General features: G+C 42.7%; 1 protein-coding gene across 1 annotated transcript in view; it reads left to right on the top strand.

Annotated features, from left to right (window-relative positions):
• Positions 1-24522, top strand: part of C5H1orf21 (chromosome 5 C1orf21 homolog) — a 242451-nt gene that overhangs the window by 70865 nt on the left and 147064 nt on the right. The window contains exon 2 of the mRNA XM_025285492.3: positions 16748-16967. Coding sequence (XP_025141277.1) covers positions 16874-16967 — 94 coding nt within the window. The 5' untranslated portion in view covers positions 16748-16873. The remainder of the gene's footprint in view (positions 1-16747; positions 16968-24522) is intronic.

Raw genomic sequence — 24522 nt, 5'->3', positions numbered from 1 at the left:
TGGAATTGTTGATTAAAAAAAAAAAGCCACATTGTTATGTTGCTTTTTTGTATCATGACCTTCACTACTGGATAGGGAAAGGAAACCAACAACATATGTATACTTTTTTTTAAGAAATGGAGGATGCTTCACTACAGATGCCTTTATAAATCCAGGTCCACTGAAGCAAGATAGATGAGGTGAAACAGTAGCAAGGAGGGCATGAGTCTTCATTTTCTTGCTGGTAATATGTCTCAGAGATGAGGATTCAGTTTTCATTAATTTATTGAAAAAAATTAAAGTATCCCTTTCTCTCCTTCTTGTCTTCATCTAGGAGAACATTCCTGGTAATGGAACTAAAATTCATTTTCTTGATGTTGTGTGTTCAGTCTTTGGCATATAAAACACATGGAGGTGTGGGTTATTAGAGGTTCTGCTGCGCTGCTGCTGCTAAGTCGCTTCAGTCGTGTCCGACTCTGTGTGACCCCATAGACGGCAGCCCACCAGGCTCCCCCGTCCCTGGGATATTAGAGGGTTCTAGATGCTGGCGAACTTGGATTTTCCCAGAACCAACTACTAACTGGCAACTCTGTGGCCTCTATTTCCTAGTAGTGTGTTTGTTTTCTATTTATATTCCTTTGCATATATGCTACGTTACTGCAGTCGTGTCCGACTCTTTGCGACCCTGTGGACGGTTGCCTGCCAGGCTCCTCTGTCCATGGGATTCTCCAGGCAAGAATACTGGAGTGGGTTGCCATGCCCTCCTCCAGGGGATCTTCCCCACCCAGGGATCGAACCCGTGTCTCTTGTGTCTCCTGCATTGGCAGGCAGGTTCTTTACCACTAGTGCCACCTGGGAAGCCCTTCTATTCCTTTATTCTCTGGCTTTTGGAGCCCAGCAAAAAGGCTCCTCTGTTTTGTGATATTTCCATTGCTGGCCACTATCAATCTGTGTTCAGCCAACAGTGGGTTTGCAGACCCGTCTCTTGAGGGTGTGTGGATATTTAGCAGTTGAGGGTACAGATTAGGAGGTCTTGACATTCTGTTGCTAGGTTACTGAACCCTGAATTACTGATCCCTCAACACAGTGTTTGTGTTCTACAATTGCTATTTGTGGCTGAAAGCAGCAGCTGTATACATTGGTGGGGGAGGGTGGGGTGGGCTATAGTGAGATAAAATGAATAGTTAGACATAGTCCATCAAAAAATAATTACCGTAAGGAAATATTTGTGGCAAACTAGGAAAAAGAAATTGCTACTCCTCCCTCCTCCCCCTGCAACACTGGAAGAGCTATTTTATTCATGTTCAGGGAGTTTCTGGGCAAGCATTTATAGAAGGCTGTGATGATAACTCAGTCATGAACTAGACCTTGTAATAAACATCAGCGGATACCACTGTGGAAGCTGCAGCCAGCCCTCCTGATCCAGGGGTGGGGACAGGGGATGTCAATCTTGGGTATATGTTTTTCTTTCTTTCCTTTTTTATTCCTTTTCTGTTAAGTTTTCTCTTCTATTCATACTTTTTTTTTTAAATCTTATGGACAAAAGTTTCTATTTAAAAATAACCTTTATTCAGAGAGTAATTTTACCAAATTATGGTGTAATTATACTATCACCATTTGACCTTTCTAAGCAGCCTCTAATAATCAGAAATTTCAACTGCATTTTTGGCAAAAGTTATTTTTTGTAATTCCCATAATTCTCTCTTCCTATACACTTTTGCTTCTTAGCTAACACATCAAGTAACAAATATTTACTAATCTCCTACTTTGTGTAAATAACTGCATTGGATCAAAGACATGGAAAGCATGACTTTCCTTGAAAAATTTATAAGTGGGCTAGGATACCAAGACAAAAATGCACAAAAGTTAGCAATTTAAAATAGCAGCACAGGAGATGATCTAAGACCATGTATGTAATTATATCTTAAGAGGAGAGGTAAGTGCTGACTTCAGAAGAAAGGGGATTCCCAGAGGCCCAGTTACACTAAGATGGAAAGATAAGTGTGGACTCATAGGAACATAGACAGGTGATGAATAGGCCATGTGGATACTTGCTGATGAATTTAGAGCAGAAGATCTGTGTGGCCTGGAGCAAGGTTTCTTAGAGGTGATAAGGCTTGTTCTGGACCTTGAAGGATGGGTAGAATTTGAATAACAGGCGGAGATGAATAACAGGAGGGCTTTCTATCTAAGGTGAGACTATGAGCAGAGGCATTTCAGGTTAGAATATGAAAATATGTTCAGGGGTTAGTAGCTAGAGACTAGACTGGCTAGAGCAATATGCCTGGAGGAAGTTGGATGAAATTGGAGATGTGGACGGAAAGCCTTGATTTCCATGAGGAGTTCAAACTTTCTTCTGGAGGACAACTCCATTTCTTATTTATTGCCTGAGCACATATCCTCAGCTAAACACTGTTGGAAGCTAGGGATACAGTAGGAAGCAAGAAACAGATCATCTGTATCCCCCATGGAGTTTATGCTCTAGACTTATGGGACCAATAGACAGACCTTTAGGAATTAAGAATATTCTGCCCTTTATGACAGCTTTGAAGGGGGCTATCGGGTCTTCTGAGACCTTTGGGCAGTGACAGCTCATGCAAACCAGAGTTTAGCCAGGCAAAGGTGAGGACAGAGAACCTTCTAGGCAGAGGATAGCCAGTGCAGAGATGGGGTGACAAGGCCAGCCTGCTGGTCACTGTTTTGAAGAGGGTTTATTGAGTTCCTACTCTGTGTCTAGCCGGGCTTTCGATATAACAGAGGAGACAAATACAGAAGGTGATTTCTGCCTCAAAGCACTTAGTGACTATTTAGAGAGAGAGGCCTAAGAAATGTGGAATAATTGACTCTACGAGTAAGAGTTGAGGAAAGAGAAAATTGATGGAAGGTGTGAAATGGTATGAAGCTTCTTCCTGGAAAAGTAAAGGCTGAAGCAGAAGTAGAGAGGTGGGCTTGTGAACAGAGTGTTGAAGGAGAAGGGTGGTCTATGAGACCCACCTGAAGTGATGAAGAAGATGTTACCTTGGAGCAGTAGGAAGAGGAAACAGTGAGTCAATGCCTCTGGGTCCTAAGGGACCCTGACTTAGTCACCTAAACTCCTCAGTCTTCAGTCTTCTCATCTGCAAAGTTCAGAACCTTGACCTCAGTATCTAGCTTGAAAGTCCGGGTATCTCAGGTTTTACCCCAGAGGCATTAATGAGTCTTGGAGGGTTTGGGGCCAGGGGAAGGTCTCGATGGAATCAATGCGCTGAGAATCTTAATTTGTCTTTATCGTAGAAAACTAATTAATGGATAATTACTAACTTATGAGAAGTACAATTTTTTTTTACTAAAATTTTTAATCATGTTCTCATGTTTTTAAAACTGCCAATAGGACCATCCTAATGTTCATTGGACATGGCTTTTTAAATGTTTCCTTTCTCAGAACAGCAAGTAAGGTGAAGTGAAGTGCAAATCGCTCAGTCATGTCCGACTCCTTGTGACCCCATGGACTATACAGTCCATGGGGTTCTCTAGGCCAGAAGTGGAGTGGGTAGCCTTTCCCTTCTCCAGGGGATCTTTCCAACACAGAGATCGAACCCAGGTCTCCCTCATTGCAGGCAGATTCTTTACCAACTGAGCCACAAGGGAAGCCCTTGAGCAGCAAAGACACAAACAAAAACTATAGCCTAGAAAATGCTGATGAATAGTGAAAAGCTGAGTCCAGAACATGGTTTACAAATACAAATTTAAGTTTGAATCCTAAAAATTCTTTATAATTTTCAGGGAGATCTTGGAATGAGAAAATTGATGTCTTTTACACACCAGTATTTTTGCCTGGAGAATCCCATGGACACAGGAGCCTGGCGGGTTACAGTCCATAGGGTCCCAAGGAGTCAGACACCACTGAAGCGACTTAGCGTGCACACACATTTTAGTAGTACCATTCCTGGGGTGGTAATGGCAGTGATGTAATATAGGTGATATAGGGGTGACATCTCCCCCGACACAGGGATATCAAGCAGCCTACCAGATATGCCTTTGTCATATCCAGGACCAAAGCCTCCTCAGCATGGACCCCTCTAGAGATCCCAGCTTGACCATCCCTAGAGATGACAGCTGAGTAAAGGCCTTGTTAGAATAGAATGTGGTCAGGTTCTAAATGTAGTATTTCTGCCGTGTCTCTCTCCAGTAGAAGAGTTTATCATCAAACCATCCATTTAGTTCTTTATTCAGATGAAGACTTGAAACCTTCATGTGTCAGGCTGGAACCGAAGGTGGATCTCTGGAGAACGTTAGTGCCCAGAGGTGCTAGCTGGGGCAACTGGATGCTGAGCCTTGGTCTCCTGTGGGCAGGCCCCAGTTTGGTGGCTCCTGTGTTGTCTGGTGGAGAAGGCAATGGCACCCCACTCCAGTACTCTTGCCTGGAAAATCCCATGGGTGGAGGAGCCTGGTAGGCTGCAGTCCATGGGGTCGCTAAGAGTCAGACACGACTGAGCAACTTTACTTTCACTTTTCACTTTCATGCGTTGGAGAAGGAAATGGCAACCCACTCCAGTGTTCTTGCCTGGAGAATCCCAGGGATGACAGAGCCTGGTGGGCTGCCATCTCTGGGGTTGCACAGAGTTGGACACGACTGAAGCGACTTAGCAGCAGCAGTGTTGTCTGGTCCTACTGAGCTTGTAGCTCTGGTCTCTTTTTTAAAGTTCATTTTTCTGGATAAGTGGGAAGGAACATCGTGTTCACTAATTATGCTACTTCAAATGGGCTGATTTCAAATAATTTTTAGAGTAGACTGCAAATTTTGGTAACATTTGCAAGGTCATCATAGCTTGTAACCTGTAACCCTAGATGTTCCTTTATTAAAGAACGTTTCAGTGACTGAAGATGAGCGTCAAGGCTAGGGAAGAGCTCCTTGTCCTCTCTTTATGTGTTTGTGGTCTCAAACCCCACTAAACATCACTGAAATGATGGTAGGTGCATTGGTAGACCCCCCAGTACAGAGTCAGGAGCCAGAGAATAGCATCCGCTGGTACATCAGGGAGCAGTGGCTATTTCTCCCATGACATTGTCCTCCTGGGTCTCTTCTCTCAGCTTCTTACCTTTTGTTTTAAGTAGATGATCACACGGAATGTAATTTTTGGCCAAGCTCTACATAATCGATGAAGTTCCCAAAGTCTTGTGCCTTTCTTGAGAGCAGCATGAGAACTGAAGTGCTTTTGTTTGTTTTTTGTTTTTTAACTCTGTAGGTTAAAGGGGCATTGATTTGTGCTACCTGAAATGGTATTTACACTTTCAATTTGTTTGGCCCTCTGAGAACATCTTCCGTAAATAGTTCTTTGTCATGAAAAACTCAGCAGAGATTTAAATTACAGCAAAAGCAAAAACAAACCTTTGATTTTTCAGATGGTTGAGTTTTAGAAGCGCTGCTCAACATCTTTGGATTCTAATTGACAGTCAGGAAATGCACATCAAGGTCTGGCTGACTTATCCATTTTGGAATCTCCGGTCCCTAGTGAAATGTTGAGAACTAAACAAGTTACCAAAAAAAAAAAAAAAAAAAAGATTGTTGAAATAAATAAGCGGCCCAATTTTCTGGGGCACATTAGGGACAACTGTGGGTGTGAGTGCTTAGTCACTCAGTCATGTCTGACTCTCTGCAACCCTATGCACTGTAGCCCACCAGGCCCCTCTGTCCTTGGGGATTCTCCAGACAAGAATACTGGAGTGGGTTGCCATGCCCTCCTCCCAACCCAGGAATCGAACTGGGGTCTCCTGCTTTGCAGAAGGAGTCTTTACCAGCTGGGCTACCAGGAAAGCCCGGGGACAGCTATACAAATGCCAAATGCTTCCAGAATTCCATTCTTCTAGTAAGTGTTACATATAACTCTCTGTCTTTTTAGGGATCAGATACCGAACATAATTTTAAGTGGCCTATAATAGCTCAGATGAACACTTTTAACTGTAGCTATTGGCGATGTATGCTAAAGAGGTCCATGCAGGTGACCTAGGACCTGGGGTGGAGGAGAGCTCCCTCCCTTAAAAGTCCCCCATGTCTCTTTGTGAAAAGAAGTTTCCAAGAGAATTCATCTGCTCAGCATCTACTGCAGACCTACTGTGTGCCTGACCTGTGCTGGAAGGAATATAGAGAGGAATAATTAGGACATGGTCGTGACCTTGGACGCCTGTCTGTTAAAGGAAAGAGGCACATAAACACACGAGGGGAAGATGTGAGTGGCAGTCATGCAGCTGTGACCAAGCTTAGGGAAGCTCAGTGACCTTCAGCTTGTCCGCACACAGCGGCCTCTGCCTTCAGAGCCCTGGGATGTCCCCACGGGGGCTGGCCTGCCCACCCCCAGCGCTGCAGAGACGCGGGCACTGCTGCAGTGAGGCCATGAGTCTGTCCTGCTGCAGAGCTGCTGTCTGTCGGTCTCCATCTGCATTCCATCTGCCTGCTTTGGTTTTGTTCCTAAGAAGAGCTAAGCTGCCACAGTCGACCTCTCATCTCTCTTCTGTCCCTTCTTTCTGGTCTCTTTTGCCCCTGCCCCTTTCTTTGCAAAGTTCGTCTCCATCACAGTCGTGATGATGGTGGTGAGAGTGGCAGTAACGTCATGTATTGATTACTTGCTGATGGCCAGATGCTGTGCTACGCTGTTAACGTATATCATCTCATCTACTCCCTCAAAATTCAGGTGGTTTTATCCATCTCATAAATGAGATCTCAAGGCCCTCTGAAGTCAATAACTTGCCCAAAGCCACCCAACTCCTTTCCTTTACAAAATCACAAAATACTGGAGGTGATCTTTGCATCACCAGAATTTTTATTCTGTATGTATAAGAGAGAAATTGAGCCCTTCACCAACAAAGAGTTTTTATCTATTTGCCTTCTCTAGGTTTTCAGGGCATTTCCAGAAATGGAGCTGTTCTGGATAGAACTTGAAGGTTCTAGCAGGCAGCCAAAGCTTTCTCTTAGGGACACTCATTTCAGTGAATAGCCGTCCGCCCAGCAGGAAAGTGATGGATTTACTCAATCACTAGATCATTGCTGGCTTCTCCTCAGACCTGGGATTGTGTGGCCTGAGGCAAAGCACAAGGAAAGAGATCTTAGGCCAGAGTTTATAGTGGTCTCTGATGGATGGGTTCACTTACTGTGGCAGGGAGGGAAAAGAAAAGAGTTTGCTGTAGGAGGAAAGAGGGATGTGCCTTTAGATTTTGAGAGAAATACTTTTTCCATTTCTAGCATTCAGATCTTATCAAAGTGTTGCTACATTACGTTGCTGAAAGTTTTTATAGTTCTGAGGATATGAAACATACACATACTCAAATATTAGAACCAAAATCCGCAAGTGAAATATCAGCTGGCTTTTTTATTTTTAAAGGATTCTCACATTTTCTCCTAATGGTTAGTTTAGATAATTCATATCTTATGTGTTGGTTGGTCGTATTTCTTTTTTATCTACCACAGTAATCTGTTTAAGGCTGAAGTTTAGAGATTAAATTGAATGAGAAATGTGGAACACACTGCTGCTGCTGCTGCTAAGTCACTTTAGTCGTGTCCAACTCTGTGCGACCCCATAGACGGCAGCCCACCAGGGTCCCCTGACCCTGGGATTCTCCAGGCAAGAACACTGGAGTGGGTTGCCATTTCCTTCTCCAATGCATGAAAGAGAAAAGTGAAAAGGAAGTCGCTCAGTCGTATCCGACTCTTGGCGACCCCATGGACTGCAGCCTACCAGGCTCCTCTGTCCATGGGATTTTCCAGGCAAGAGTACTGGAGTGGGGTGCCATTGCTTTCTCCGGTGGAACACACTAGCCTTGTATAAAAGTTGTCTTTGTAATTCAGTGTGGAAAACACCCCCTGTGCTTTCCCAGTGTGTGCATCAAAGAACAGTGGCATTCAACTCTTGTCTTCAGCACCACAGAAGTAAGACTCAGATTTCCAAGGAATGCTTCCCTGGTGGCTCAGCTGGTAAAGAATCTGCTTGCAATGTGGGAGACCCAGGTTCAATCCCTAGGTTGGGAAGATCCCCTGGAGAAGGGAACAGCAACCGGCTCCAGTATTCTCACTTGGAGAATTCCATGGACGGAGGAGCCTGGCGGGCTGCAGTCTGTGGGATCACAAAGAGGAGGACACGACTGAGCGACTATCACACAATCCAGCTGCAGTTCTGTTGTAGTTTATGGTGTTGGAGGATCAGCAGCTCACAACATGTGTTTAACTGTCTTCTTCGTCCATAAATGAGGGTCTCTCACCCAGTGTCTGCTAAGGGTAGCATGTGATGCTGGGTGTTTCTACATCTCTTGTTGCGTTAAACAAAGCTGAGAACTTCCTGGTGGTCCAGGAGACCCCGGGTTCAATCCCTAGCCTGGGAAGATCCCACATGCTGGAGTGCAGCTAAGCTTGAGGGAGCCACAGCTACCAAGCCCACGTGGCCTAGCGCCCACGCTCCACAACAAGAGAAGCCGCGGCGGTGAGCAGCCCGCACTCCACGGCTGGAGAGTAGCCCCTGCCGGCTGCCACTGGAGAAAGCCCACACACAGTAACAAAGGCCCAGCGCAGCCAAAAATAGATAAATAGCTGAGACAAGCACTAACATAATTAGCTTGAAATATGCTGTGACTTCAAAGAACATCTCCCATCATTTCTTCCCCTGTAGTGTACATTAGTAGTTGGAATTTTCTTTTACTTTATTATGTTTAAGTTCTGTTAGCCCTGTCTGAATGCTAGTCCTTCAAAGGCAGGAGTCATGTCTGTTTTTCTACAATATGTCTCAACACACAGCTCACCCAGTTCATCCTTCACTGGCTATTTGGGAAGAATCATGATTTTTTGTGCTTAGATTAAAATCAGATTTGCCCTTTTAGTACTTCGTACTTAGAACTTACATGTTCTAGTCATTTTTTTGATCTTTATTCTTTCCTTTCCATCTGTTTTTCTCTCATTTTCTCCAGGGCCACATAGGGGGATCCCTCTGGGCAAACTGACTGCACCCAAGGCTCCTGAAAAGCCATGAGGCTGATAAGTAATGGCAGGCACATGGCAGAGCAGAGTGCACACAACAGAAGATTACCTTGCATTTATAAGAGCCTTGCAAAGCATGTCACAATCTACCTAGGTTTCCAAAAAACCCGTAAAAGAGGGAGAACAGCTGTTATTATTAGGATACTGACAAGGAATCCACATAGATTTGTCCCAGGTGACATGATGAACCAGCTAGCACAGCTGGCAAAAGATGCCAGTCATGGGTGTCTGGGTATAGAAGGTTCCTCACTGACACAGGTTGGCAACTTCCTGGAAATCCCTTTGATATTCCAAGTCTTGAAAGTGGGAAAGGGCTTCCCAAGTGGTGCAGTGGTAAAGAATCTGCCTGCCAATGCAGGAGACTCAAGAGACGTGGGTTCAATCCCTGGGTCGGGAAGATCCCTTGGAGTAGAAAATGGCAACGCTGCTTTAGTATTCTTGCCTGGAAAATTCCATGAAGAGAGGAGCCGGATGGGTTGCAATCCATGGGGTTGCAAAGGGTCAGACACAACTGAGCATACGTGAACAAAGAAGGGGGAAAAGGTAGACTTCCAAGTCCAGGAGTATCTGCCATTGGCCTTGATCACAGAGGAACAAATCGAGGAACAGAGTAATTCTTCTGCATAGCTTCACCCTGGGGTGGATGCCGAGTCTTTATCGGGATCAGGTGTTTTCCTCTCTTGCCTTCCCAGAAATAGTGTCAGCCATGCATGAACTTGTGTGAACACATATAGTCAATACAGGAATAGAGTTTTTAGCTACAGGGTAAAGACACCAAACTCTAAAATCCTTAGCTGAAGAACAGTTATACCACAAGCTTTTCCCATCCAACTCTCTGTAAGAAACACTTAAAAAAATATATTTTTATCTATGAAAGGCAGAATAGAAAAGAGAAAATAAGATGGCCAAGCCTTGTTCATTTTTTCACTGGATACATAATTGAAATCAACACCCTTGGGCCAAAACATAATTGGCAATAATCTTTAGACTTCAAAGCGTTTCCTGAAATATTTTGGGGAAAAAATTGCAAGTATATCTTAACTGGGTAAGTGTTGAAACAAAGTTTGTAAATAAATTGAGTCTAGGTAAGAAATGGCCTTTTTACAAGTGGTAATTTCATTCTTCAGTATCACTTGGATTTATGTTCAGGTAGATCGTAGAATCAAAGGAAAAGGCTCAGAGAGGAAGCCCAGCCTTGGTACCAAGAGAGGTGTGTGATGCCTGAGACCAGAGCTCAGCATCCTCACTGCCCCTCTAATTCTCTTTCCACTTGTCACCTTGCCTCCTTGTCGCAATCTCCTACTGCAGAAATCCATCAGAAATGTATAGGACTTACTATTGTTATGTTTCTGAGAGATGTCTCTGTACAATTATTATTTGAAAAAGTGAGAGTTTTCCCATAGAGAAAGAAGAAGCAGATATTCCTATTTCTTTGGCATTAATAGCATGTTGTCAATTGCCATGTCACCAAATGAGTGTGAGGCGAGGAATGAATATCTTTTGTGATGCCAGCAAATCCTGGGCAATAGGGAGGTTTGACTTTTCCAGACTATCCACATGTCAAATGTGGCATCTCTTTGTGTATTATCTTTAACATGCACAATGAAATGTGAAATGGTGTTAACAGTAGCCCAAGGATACCAGAGCTTCAAAATGAGAAATCCCTTTTAGCAGTCTTTCTTCTTCCCCCCAGTGGGCTGCTGTATTAACACTCATTACAGCGAAGCAGAACAGATGGGCACACAGACTGATTAGTTATTTATATATATATTTTTTTCTTTGTGGAGCTTGGATGTTGGCTCTTTCTTCGATAAAAGAAAGGAGTTTTTAGATGTTGCCTTGTCTTGATTTCCCTTTTTAATCAAAGGAGGAAAGGGGGGACACTTTGCTCCTGATCTATTAATAATGTGCCTATTATCTTTTTCTTAACTGCTGACTTCATAGCTCTCTGTGTGCCCATTGCAATCACAATTCAATTTTTCTCTAGTCCTCCAAGCTCCATGTGGTGCCTTCGCATTCTTTCTGGCCTAGGGTCTCTTTATGGAGTTTATCATTTTAAATTCACTTTTTAGAAGTATCTCTTTTAACAAGAGAACTGTCTACAATATTTTTGACTTTTCCATCCAAAATGAAAAAAATCCATGATTAATTGGTGAAAAGTGAAATTATCCATAATATTATGTAAGCAGAAATATTTTGCATAACCTTTGTTTAAAAAAAGGTCAGATATTTCTCTGATTTTTCTTAAAACAGATTTTGCGTATTTTATTCCTTCCCCATTTTATGGAAGTAGGTTTTTTCTGATAAAGTTATGATTCCAGTTCATAAAGTTAAGGTAAAGGAAAAAGCCATCCACAGTCGCAATTCTGAACATATATGTAATTATTATCTTGAAGGGATATCTGCACTTCCATTTATTGCAGCATTATTCACTATAGTCAAGGTGTGGAAGCAACCTAAGTGTCCTTCAGTGAATGAATCAAGAAAATGTCACACACACACACTCACACAGAGGAATATGATTCAGCCCGATTATGAAGGAAATCCTACCAGTTGCAACTATATGGATGAACCTGGAAGAAATTACGCTAAGTGAAGTAAGCCAGACAGAGAAAGACAGATACTGCATGGTATTACTTTTGCACAGGATCTTTTTTTTTTCTTTTAATCTATTTATTTTGGCTGTGCTGGATCTTCTTGCTGTGCAGGTTTTTCTCGAGTTATGGTGAGCGGGGGCCGCTCTTTCTTGCACTGTGCAGGTTTCTCACTGTGGTGGCTTCTCTTGTTGCAGAGCATGAGCTCGGGGGAGTGCGGGCTTCAGTGCTTGTGGCTCCCAGGCTCCAGAGCACAGTCTCAATGGTTGTGGTGCACAGGCTTAGTTGCTCCGCGGCATCTGGGATCTTCCCAGAGCAGGGATTGAACCTGTGTCTCCTGCATTGGCAGGCAGATTCTTTACCACTGAGCCAGGGAAGCCTGCGTAGAATCTTAAAATTTAAAAGTCAAACTCATACAAATGGAGGGTAAAATTGTGGTTGCCAGAGGCTGGGAGAAATAAGTTGAGACCGATAAAAGGGTACAAACTTTCAGTCGTAGATGAATAAGGTCCAGGGTATCACATGGTGACTGTAGTTAATAACACCATATTGTATGATTGGAAGTTGCTGAGAGAGTAGAACTGTGTTCTCATTTTTAAAGAGTAAATATATGAAGTGATAAATATGTTAATTAACTTGGTGGGAATCCCTTCACAAATATAGTATATTGAAGTATTCCCTTGAATGCTTTCAGTAAATTTTAGTTTTGTCAATTGTTCTTCCATAAAGCTGGAAAAAATTTTAAAAAATAGAGAGATCATCTGCATTGAAAAAAAGAAAAAAAGTCATCATAAATCCATAATCTTTTCTTATAAAAGGGCCAAATGTATCACATAAAAAAGTAAGGACTTACGTACAGCAAAGAACTTCTTCATGTTACAATGTGAAGTGTGCTGGAACAATAATTCCCCTGTGGATATCTAAAGTATTACCTGAGGAGCCTTGAGGCATAGTGTAAGGAGGGGAGGGGTAAACATGCATGATTACAGATTTGTGAGTTCTTTTGAAAATTTTTGAATTGGATTTACAAATTGTATCAAAGCGTAAAAAATATCCTGTAAAGTTGGCAAGAGGGCTTCCATGGTGGCTCAGTGGTAAAGAATCCGCTTGCCAAAGCAGGAGACACAGGTTCAATCCCTGGTCCGGGAAGATCCCACATGCCAAGGAGCAACTAAGCCCATGTACCACAACTATTGAGCCTGTTCTCTGGAGCCTACAAACCACAATTGCTGCACCCAGGTGCCACAACTACTGAAGCCCACAAGCTCTAGAGCCCATGCTCTGAAATAAGAAAAGCCACCGCAATGAGAAGCCCTCATACCACATCTAAAGAGTAGTCCCGCTCACTGCAACTAGAGAAAAGCCAGTGCCGCAAGGAAGACCCAGCACAGCCAAAAATAAATTAAAAGATGGTGTGGTATTAATTTAGTGTGTAACATTGTGGAGAGGGATTTGCAGCTTCTAATTTCATGATACAGGATAATATAGCCATTCAGCCACTTGGGGAGATTTTTACACAGTTTTTGCCTAAAGAATTCCATGGACAGAGGAGCCTGATGGGCTACAGTCCATGGGGTTGCAAAGAATCAGTCACAACTGAGCAACTAACACACACTCATGTGGGCTATTAATTGGACCCCATGTTTTTGAGCTGCCTGATGATCTTACATCTCCTGAAAGGCAGGAGGAGAAGGGGATGACAGAGGACGAGATGGTTGGATGGCATCACCAACTCAATGGACACGAGTTTGACCAAGTTCTGGGAGTTGGTGATGGACAGGTGCTGCAGTCCATGGGGTCGCAAAGAGCTGGACATGACTGAACTGATGATCTTACGTATAGATTATTTAGTTTTTAAAAAATCATCCTCAGTGAGACTTGGTATTAGAAGATCCTATCAAAGAAATGCTTCAGTTTAATTCTCAGCCTGTGATCTGTGACTTCAGAAATAAATCACATGCTGTTAATGACAATATGTGAGAACGAGACTGTCTGTTCGGTACTCGGGTCTCTCCATGCTCATTTGCACCCTAAGCCTTCCCTAAGTGGGGTAGTTTCAGGGGCGTCAATGAATAGATGATGTGGGAGCTGGGAGAGATAAGCTGAAGAAAACTCATGGAAAAGTGGAAACTAAAAAAATATGCTTGGATTTATGTGAAAGGTAGTAAGTAGAAACTGAAGGGAAGCTTTCTTTTATTAAAAAAAAAATTTATTTATCTCTTTAGTTTTGGTTGCAGGGGGTCTGGGTTGCTGCCCTCAGGTTTTCTGTAGTTCAGGTGACTGGGGGCGACTCTAGTCTTACTCTCTAGTTGCGGTTCACAGGCTTCTCTTTGCAGCGGCTTCTCTTGTGACCGAGCACAGGCTGTAGGGTGCGTGGGCCTCAGGAGTTGCAATTCCCGGGCTCTCAAGCACAGGCTGAGTAGTTGTGGCACAGACTTAGCTGTTCACGGCACATGGGATCTCCCCAGTCCAGGGATGGAACCCACGTCTCCTGCATTCACAGGTGGATTCTCATCCCCTGGACCACAAGGGAAACCCCAGGGAAACTTTGAGCAGATGATGGTGGCAGTCGGTAGGGGTTCATTTCTGAAGGTCTCCTTAATTTGAGGTTGCAGTTGGATTAACGTAAGTAAGAGAATTTTCAGTAGAAATGAAACCTTGACATTACATCAGACTATAAAAGAAATGTAGTTTGTAGGGGAGGGGGGTGGTTTAGTGATGTTTATTCAGCTGTGGTGAGATCTCAAATCCAACTTTTCTTGACATTCATGATTTCAAGGCTGAATCAGGTACCTGTGGGGTGAATTCCCTTGTCATCCTATATTTGACTGGCAGTTGCTGTACCACATTGTGAAACTGATCTTTCTCATGATCTCCTTTCTCTGAGTGTTCATGTTATAGGGACAGGGAGGAGACTGGTCCTGTTTTTGTTTCTCTACACAGGGTCTTCCAAAAACATGTCTGTCACTTAGTATTTTTCAGTAAATATCTGTTGAATGAATGAATGAATGAATGCACAGTGGTTTATGTGCGGAGTCCTGATGACATAGTAACAAAAACTCCCCAGTACTCCATGGTTCATTTTGAGAATTGTGAATCTTCTGCCTCTCATATAATTTCATAATTATCTCCTTTGAAATGGACAAAATATTAAAATATATTCCTGATGAAGTTGTAAAATTGGAAAACTTCACTCTTAAAATTAAATTACTGTAATAAAATACGTAGTGTGTGTGTTTCAGAAACAAAATCTGCACCTAACTGTGATTTGGAGAGAACTCATTTTGATTGATCGTGCTTTTTAAAAAAATACAATTAAATGAAGACTTCCCAAGTCATCACTTGAATTTTAAGTGTCTAATTAGAATCATATCTAATCTGCTTGTTAACATGCCCCTCACTTCCATGCCTGAGTAACAGAGAAATCCTTTGACAAGTTTTAAAATATATTTTATTTTTGTTTGCCCTCTGCAATGTGATTTTTCATGTGACTTCAGCTTTTCAAATTCAAGTAAGATTTGTTGCTACAAACAAACACAGCTTTTAAAACAGAAGAAACAGCACACAATGCTTTTGGGGAGAAGCAAAGAATAATTCACATCTTAGATTCTTACATTAATTTCTTGGGTAGCTTGTGAAGCTGTCCACACGAAATAGGAATGAGGAAAAGAAAAGCAAGGGGACTCCCAGAGAGGAGGGTTGCAAACTGTCTCTGAATTCCTATTGTCCTTCAGGATTTCGCTAGGGTTCCCACTCTCCTTCCTGTTTTCACGGTGTTTGTTATGAGGAGGCGGCAACAGACTGGAAGGGGACGGGAGGTTTCCTCTCCACTTCAGCTTGCTCTCTTGTGTATGCGTGAAGTTGTTTTCCCACGTTCCGCTTTGGAAAGTAAGGAATTCATTCTGGGAACCCACCCTGTCACCTTACCTGATGATGCAGAATGAGGGGGAGGTGGACCCTGAGACAGTGCTGCCCTGTAGGGCAAAGCCGCAGCCCTTGGCAGCCGCCTGCTTGGAGAGGAGTTTTCTCCCTTCTGCCTCTGGAACTGAGTCCTGTCTCCGCTTCTTCTTGTCTCATATTTCAGTACTGTTTCTTTAAATACTGTACTAGGTTGACAGAAAGGATTTGAATGCTACTAATTCAGTATCTCTCAAAGTCTTCTCAGATTTGGATCAAATGGACTTCCTCTATCTTGCGACATCTTATAGTTTATCTTTATTAAATGGGGTAAAGTTAGCAAGGCTTCCTCCAGGCTCTTCACAAGCCTCAGCAGTGCAGTCCTCTTCCCTGCCCCACCCCTACTTGACTCCTCTGAACACACATGTGCATGCACGTGTGTGCGCACACACACACACACACACACACACACACCATGCTCTTCCACACTCCAGTGTCTTAGCTCAGGCAGTTCTTTACATTTGGATGATGCTACTATCCTTTCAAGCCTGGCAAGTTTCTACCGAACTTTAAGACGCTACAAAATATCACTTCTTCTTTTAACTCCTGCCTTTGCCCGATCACAGTTTAATCTATTTTTTTGAATTCTGCATTGCCATAGATTCCTGTGATATGTTTATCATGGTACTTAATACATTGTAATGTATAGGAGGTTTTAAAAATGTCAGTACATCTCTCCCATCTCCTTCCTTCCCAAACAGTGTCACCTCTGATAAAATATTGAATCATTTTTTAGAACCTACCAGAAATGCATAAACTAGCCCATGCTCCAGCTCACTCCCTCCAGGTGAAACTGGAGTTGCTGGAGTTGCTGGCTACAGGGCCAGATGAGAAAGATGGAGGACTTTCCCAACCTTCTGAACTCAGTGGATCCCATCCATGTGCTTCCCTTCCTCTGAAGGTTTCTGAGATTCCAGAACATTAACAAACCTAGATGGCCCTTCAAGTTTGTATGTGGCAAGCAGGAGCACTCAAATATTTATTAGAGTAAATAAAGAGAAATGTTTTATCTCCTCAAAATGTCCGGCCATGTGTTGTGTAGGGCGCAGGCCTTCCAACCCTGCTTTCTGAGTGCAGGGTGAGATGAGAATGACCATGCTGTGTTTCATCTGCAGTGCCTGGTCGCACCCCCATCCAGTGGACTCAGGCAAGAAACACTGGGGACGCGGAGACAAGGGCTTCGTGTTATGCATTCTGATCTGGGGCTGTCTTCTTCCAGGTGCACCCATCTTGACCGACTCAGCAAGAAGGTGGATTTTCCCTGTGTCTAAAGAAAAACAACATGTCCCTGTGTCTGTAGAGATGATTTGCAGTTCAGCCCGGCGGAAGCTGACCGAATGAGACTATGGGCTGTGCCTCTGCCAAGCATGTTGCCACTGTTCAAAACGAAGAGGAAGCCCAGAAAGGAAAGAACTACCAGAACGGAGATGTGTTTGGCGGTAAGTGACACTGAGCTTCATTCTTGGCCCCCTTGATCTAGGCCTTTCGTGTTCGCAGGAGTGAGTAACTGCAGTGTCATGGTGGTGTTCCATTTGACAGGGGGAGCGGGTAAAGGAACGATGAGATACGATAAAAATTGATGCAGATCTTTTACACTGGACAATTTCATCATAATTTATACCTGGAAGACTTTGAGGAGGACCATGGAGGTTTTATACAGAGCTCACATTTAAATCAAGCTTTGCAGGACTCATAGGACTTAAGTGCATCCGACAGTGGCCACAGGTGTTCTGGTCCAGAATTCTGGGACTGAAACATGAAGGTCCAAAAATGGGTGAAGATTTATAACTGAGGGAATGTGGTGTTTCTTGGAGTTTATTGTAAGTTTATGTGAATTATAAATCCTCGGATCCAAAAATACAATTGCAGTGAGTTTAGAAATCATCTTTTAACCATCTCTGATGATTCATAGTGAGTTGAGACTGTGCAATGCAAAGGTCACAAAGTGCCAGCCCATGGCCACATCTGGATTTTCTTTGGCCCCCAGAGAATTTTTTTTTTTAATAAAATGAAAGACAACTTTTAAAAATCAGGATGTTCCACACAAAACCCCAGATTTCTTGAGAAGATCTGGCAACACAGATTTTCCATTTCCTGAGGCAGCAGTTGGTGGGGTGGGGTACAAATTCCCCACACAGTCAGGCAGTGTCTCCAATAAACTGCTAAGCTTTCCCTGTTAATGCACAGCAACCCCAGTTCACTCGCCAATGTTCCATGCCTGGCCATTCACAGGTTTTGAGTTTGCCTAATCTTGAGTTTGTCAAGATCAGTGATTACCCCGATGGATAGTAGCTATGTGTTTGTACCAGATTCCAGTTAGTCAGAGAAGATGAAACCGTTTTTGCTGAATTACAATAACAATAATTCCCATTAACATTTGCATGGCACTTTTATTCATAAGAGCACTTCTTCATCTCTTATTCATTAAAGAATCTTATTGAAATAATGTTTACATGTAAACAACTCAAGTTGCACTATTCAGTCTTTATCAAGAGCTTCTATGGCATTTTAGTCTCTAGCCTTTGATCCATTGCAATGGTCGCTTCAGTTTCCTGGGGAAGAATTGGGAACACTGTGGAAGGGATAATGCTCTATTACAAGTAGACTCATATATATGGAGGAAGAAGGGTTCCCTTTGGTTTGTTTCAAGGAGATGTATTTGTTGCCTGGAACAAACTTGCTTCTAGTGGTCGCTACCTATAGAACCAAGAACTGTGAGGTAATATATGAGCATCTTAACACATTATTGACCGGAGACATATCACTGCGTTTTTAGACGGTAATACAATAAACATCACTGTGCAAAGTTGTTAGAGCTTAAAATTGATCAAGGTTCTTTATACAACTTGACTGTCATTATCATTCACATATTGCTCCATTAGGTTTTTGTTGCAACCTTGAGTATATCATAAACATAAAATTTTCACTATATCTGATACAGTGCCTGATGAACTATGGATGGAAGTTTGTGACATTATACAGGAGACAGGAATCAAGACCATCCCCAAGAAAAAAAAAAATGCAAAAAAGCAAAATGGCTGTCTGAGAAGGCCTTACAAATAGCTGTGAAAAGAAGGGAAGTGAAAGCAAAGGAGAAAAGGAAAGATATACCCATTTGAATGCAGAGTTCCAAAGAATAGCAAGGAGAGATAAGAAAGCTTTCCTCAGTGATCAATGCAAAGAAATAGAGTAAAACAATAAAACAGGAAAGACTAGAGATCTCTTCAAGAAAATTAGAGATACCAAGGGAACATTTCATGCAAAGATGGGCTCAATAAAGGAAAGAAATGGTAGGGACTTAACAGAAGCAGAAGATATTAAGAAGAGGTGGCAAGAATACACAGAAGAACTGTACAAAAAAGATCTTCATGACCCAGATAATCATGATGGTGTGATCACTCACCTAGAGACAGACATCCTGGAGTGTGAAGTCAAGTGGGCCTTAGGAAGCATCACTACAAACAAAGCTAGTGGAGGTGATGGAATTCCAGTTGAGCTATTTCAAATCCTGAAAGATGACGCTGTGAAAGTGCTGCACTCAATATGCCAGCAAATATGGAAAACTCAGCAGTGGCCACAAGACTGAAAAAGGTCAGTTTTCATTCCAATCCCAAAGAAAGGCAATGCCAAAGAATGCTCAAACTACTGCACAATTGCACTCATCTCACACGCTAGTAAAGTGAATGCTCAAAATTCTCCAAGCCAGGCTTCAGCAGTACCTGAATCGTGAACTTCTAGATGTTCAAGCTGGTTTTAGGAAAGGCAAAGGAACCAGAGATCAAATTGCCAACATCCGCTGGATCATCGAAAAAGAGAGAGAGTTCCAGAAAAACATCTATTTCTGCTTTATTGACTATGCCAAAGCCTTTGACTATGTGGATCACAATAAACTGTGGAAAATTCTGAAAGAGATGGGAATAGCAGACCACCTAACCTGCCTCTTGAGAAATCTGTATGCAGGTCAGGAAGCAACAGTTAGAACTGGACATGGAACAACAGACTGGTTCCAAATAGGAAAAGGAGCACGTCAAGGCTGTATATTGTCACCCTGCTTATTTAACTTATATGCAGAGTACATCATGAGAAACGCTGGGCTGGAAGAAGCACAAGCTGGAATCAAGATTGCTGGGAGAAATACCAATACCCTCAGATATGCAGATGATACCACCCTTATGGCAGAAAGTGAAGAGGAACTAAAAAGCCTCTTGATGAAGGTGAAAGTGGAGAGTGAAAAAGTTGGCCTAAAGCTCAGCATTCAGAAAACTAAGATCATGGCATCTGGTCCCATCACTTGATGGCAAATAGATGGGGAAACAGTGGAAACAGTGTCAGACTTTATTTTTTGGGGCTCCAAACTCACTGCAGATGGTGACTGCAGCCATGAAATTAAAAGACGCTTACTCCTTGGAAGGAAAGTGATGACCAACCTAGACAGCATATTCAAAAGCAGAGACATTACTTTGCCAACAAAGGTCTGTCTAGTCAAGGCTATGGTTTTTCCAGTGGTCATGTATGGATGTGAGAGTTGGACTATAAAGAAAGCTGAGCGCTGAAGAATTGATGCTTTTGAACTGTGGTGTTGGAGAAGACTCTTAAGAGTGTCTTGGACTGCAAGGAGATCCAACCAGTCCATTCTGAGGGAGATCAGTCCTGGTTGTTCATCAGAGGGACTGATATTGAAGCTGAAACTTCAATACTTTGGCCACCTGATGTGAAGAGCTGACTCACTGGAAAAGACCCTGATGCTGGGAAAGATTGAGGGCAGGAGGAGAAGGGGATGACAGAGGATGAGATGGTTGGATGGCGTCACTGACCTGATGGACATGGGTTTGGGTGGACTCCGGGAGTTGGTGATGGACAGGGAGGCCTGGCGTGCTGCGGTTCATGGGGTTGCAAAGAGTCAGACATGACTGAGCGACTGAACTGAATATTTTCAAAAATGACACACTGAAAAATTTTGAGTGAAGAGGATTTTTTCGGTGAATTTTATGCAGATACTTTCTCCGATTATCTGAGTGACATATGTACTAAGTGTCTCAGAAGATCATAGTTCTTCAGAATATGGTTCTGATTCAAATGATATAAATATTAGACCAACAAAACAACAAAAAATACTTACTGATTCATTCTGATACAGAAAGTGAAAAATGAAACCCATGGTGCTGGAGAATGTTCCTTTGCTTCTACAGAAGAGTAGATTGAAGACAACATTTCACAAAAATTAGTAGACTTTACAGGTGTGTCAGTTCTAACTATTGAATGAAATAACCTGTAAAGTGTTAGTTAGAAAAACTTTCGACCAGGCCCACCCTCCCCCCGCAAAAAAGACCACCAGCTGCAGTGTTAGTTTCTGCAAAAATCTCCTGGTCAATAATGAGTTAATAAAACTCTAATCCAGATCTTTGAAACCACACCTTCTGGGAAAACTGCTCATAGGATCTAGAGTTATTACTGTCACTCTCAAAATTGAACTTTTAAGAGGAAGTAATTGAATGTCAGAGATTTGTTTAAACCAACTTCTTTGTGAGATTCTGTATCACTGTCGTTTTTGTGATTAGAGCTACCACTTATGGAGCTTCCACCATATGTCAGACAGTGAGAAGCCTTTGCATTCAGTTTCATGTTGAATTTTCACAACAATCCTGTGAAGTCTGTGCCATCCCAATCTTACAGATTTGGGAGCTGGAGCACAGTGAGACTAACCGGTCCAAAGCTGCTCAGCTACTAAGTAATACAATCAGATATCTCTGACTCCAAAGTCCACGAACCCTTTTCAGTGTCGTGGCTACCTCCTATCTGTCTTCCATTCTTTAATGTGAAAAATTATTGACTAGCTGGTACATGATGTATCAGACCCTTTGCTAAATGCCATGGAGGATACAGAGATAAACCTTGCTGTCTAGAACATTATAAGAGGATGAGGAAGCGTAATGAGGCAGAATAAGCCAAAGACCAGAAGAGAAAGAGACATGCATATCATGATAAGCGTCAGAGGGATGGAGAGACTACCTTAAAAGATGGGATCAGAACAGATTTCTTATGGAGGTGACAGCTGAAACTGGCCTTAAAGGATGGAGAATCTAAATCTGTTGGATAAAGGGTATAGGAAGGAACTGGATGAGGAAAGGCTAAAGGTGATGTGACATATTCAAAAATTACAAGTAATCCAAAAAAATTACAAAATCAAGTAATCTAGTTTTTTTTTAATTGAAGTATAGTTGCTTTACAAAGTTGTGTCTGTTTCTGCTGTACAACAAAGTGAATCAGCCATGTGTGTGTATATATATCCCCTCCCTCCTGAGCCTCCCCCCATCCCCTCAAGTAATACAGTTTGAATGGAATATAAAATATAAGTGAGAGGAAATTGGTTAGAAAACTAAGTTAGGATTATATTATGGAGAACTTTGAATACTAAATCATAACCTGTAGAAAGATAATCTTAGACTTGTAAGAGCAAAAATTTAATGATAGTCTATATATATATAACAGAGAAGGCAACGGCACCCTACTCTTGCTTGGAAAATCCCATGGATGGAGGAGTCTGGTAGGCTGCAGTCCATGGGGTCGCTAAGAGTCAGACATGACTGAGCGACTTCACTTTCACTTTTCACTTCCATGCATTGGAGAAGGAAATGGCAACCCACTCCAGTGTTCTTGCCTGGAGAATCCCAGGGACGGGGGAGCCTGGTGGGCTGCCGTCTATGGGGTCGCACAGAGTCGGACACGACTGAAGCGACTTAGCAGCAGAAGCAGCATATATATATAAAACCTTTTTATTTTGTATTGGGGTGTAACCGATTAACAAACAAGGTTGTGTAGCTTCAGGTGATCAGTAAAAGGACTCAGCCATACATATATATGTATCCATTCGGCCTCAAATTCCCCTCCCATCCAGGCTGCCACACGACATTGAGCAGAGTTCCATGTGCTATACAGTAGGTCATTGTTGGTTATCCATTTTAAATATAGCATTGTGTACATGTCAGTCCCAAACTCCCTAACTATCCCTTATCCCTGTCTTTCCTCCCAGCAGCCATAAGTTTGTTCTCTAAGCCTGTCTCTTTCTGTTTTGTAAGTTCATTTGGTGATACTCAATATATTGTATTTTATTTTGCTTGGCAATGAAACCATCTAACCATTCATTTGCTAATATGGTTACAATTTTTATAACCAAGAAGACTTTCTGTTCTAAAGTATCGTGTGTAGTTTGCAAATGTTGGCATCTAATAAAGAAGCCTTGTATTAGTCAACTATTGCTGGGTAATAGACAGCCTCAGGATCTCAGTGGCATTCAACAATAAGCGTATCTTTCTTGATCACAAGGCAGTTGGTCAGCTGGAGTGGCTCTGTTCCATGTCTCAACTTCCTCCTGAGATCCAGGAGCCAAGGGGAACATGCTCTTCTTTTTCAGAAGGGTAAAAGTGCAAACAATACACAAGCCTCTTAAGCTTGAACTTGGACTTGGCACACTGTTGTTTGCACCCACATTTTATTAGCCAAATTGAGTCACATAAGAGGGTTCAAAGACAGAGGGCAAAGAAGTTCATCTGACCATAGCACATTGATAGCAAGGGTGTGATTGTAGAAAAGGGTCAAGAATTGGGGCTAATAATTCAGTCTACCCCATGCCTGCCTAGTCATTGCTGTCTGTGTGACTCCACACAGTCCACTACCGAGTGCATTTAAGGTCTATGCCAGCTTCTCTTCATCCCCCCAGTACTCACAGTGAAGTTTTACTCACTCCAGCATTCATCATCTTATTACTGTTTCTGATGTCAACATTTGTAGGTTTATGGCATGGTGTTACATAAAGGAAGAATACAGGGAGAGAGAGAGAGCTTTGTGTACCAGTCAAGGGAGACAGTTTTCCTAGTCCTTCCGGGTTCTGGGAGTAGAATTGTCCGAATCCAGAGTGAACATCAGTACCAGTAACCTAGATGTTACTGAATGCTAGAGTCTGAATATGACAAGAGAAGGTCCTGTTTCTCCACTTCAATTAGCTTGCAAGCAGACGTCTACAAAATCCCAGTAGAAACACAAATGGTCACAGGTGAACAGTGGATTGGACTCACTTTCAGCCACTTGATATCTTTTGTCACCCATTGTTTCACGAATCTGTTATCACCCACAAAGGACCCCAAACTTAGCAGCACTGATGTATTATTTCTCCGGATTCTGTGGGGTGGCTGGGTTTATCTGCTGTTTTTCTGCCAGGGCTCCAGTCATGCTTCCCTTGTGGCCCAGATGGTAAAGAATCTGCCTGCAATGCAAGAGACCCAGGTTCAATTCCTGGGTTGGGAAGATCCCCTGGAGAAGGGAGTGGCTGCCCACTCCAGTATTCTTGCCTGGGAAATCCCATGGACAGAGGAGCCTGATGGTCTACAGTCCACGGGGTCACAAAGAGTCAGACGCGACTGAGCAACTAATACTCTCAGTCACACGGTTGCATTCAGCTGGGAGGTCAGCTGGGCTCAGCTGACCATGATGGCTTCAGATCTCTCTTCCCATCGGCAGTCACATTTTCATGGGGCAGCTAGCTGCCTGGAGGAGAAGTAGAAGCTGCTAGCCCTCTTAAGGCCTGGGCTTGAAAGTCCAAGAATGTTAATTGTGCTGCGTTCTGTTGAGCAAAAGCAAGTCACAAGACCAACCCAGACTCAATCAAGGGAGCACAAAGGCTCTCCATCTCTTGAGTCTGACCCTACAGGCAGGGGAAGAATTGTTGGGAGCCATTTTTGGAGACCAGTTACGACACCCATTACCAGAGACCATGAGAACTCATGACTGGACTGTATTCCATTCTGGACAGTTACATTCTGCTTTCTAAATCATGCCTCTGTTTTCCACTGAATAAAGAGGCTTCATCCACTTTTTAAAAGCTTAATGTTTTAAAATGTTTGAAAATATTATTACCGCATGTTGTGGGAGATTTGACAAAGTCTATGAAAGGTGGCATATTTGGGGATGGCTCTGAAGTATGTGTACACACACACATTT

Source organism: Bubalus bubalis, chromosome 5 (genome assembly GCF_019923935.1).
Source record: "Bubalus bubalis isolate 160015118507 breed Murrah chromosome 5, NDDB_SH_1, whole genome shotgun sequence".
NCBI classification, from domain to species: domain Eukaryota; kingdom Metazoa; phylum Chordata; class Mammalia; order Artiodactyla; family Bovidae; genus Bubalus; species Bubalus bubalis.
This window is presented reverse-complemented; position numbering and strand designations above follow the sequence as displayed.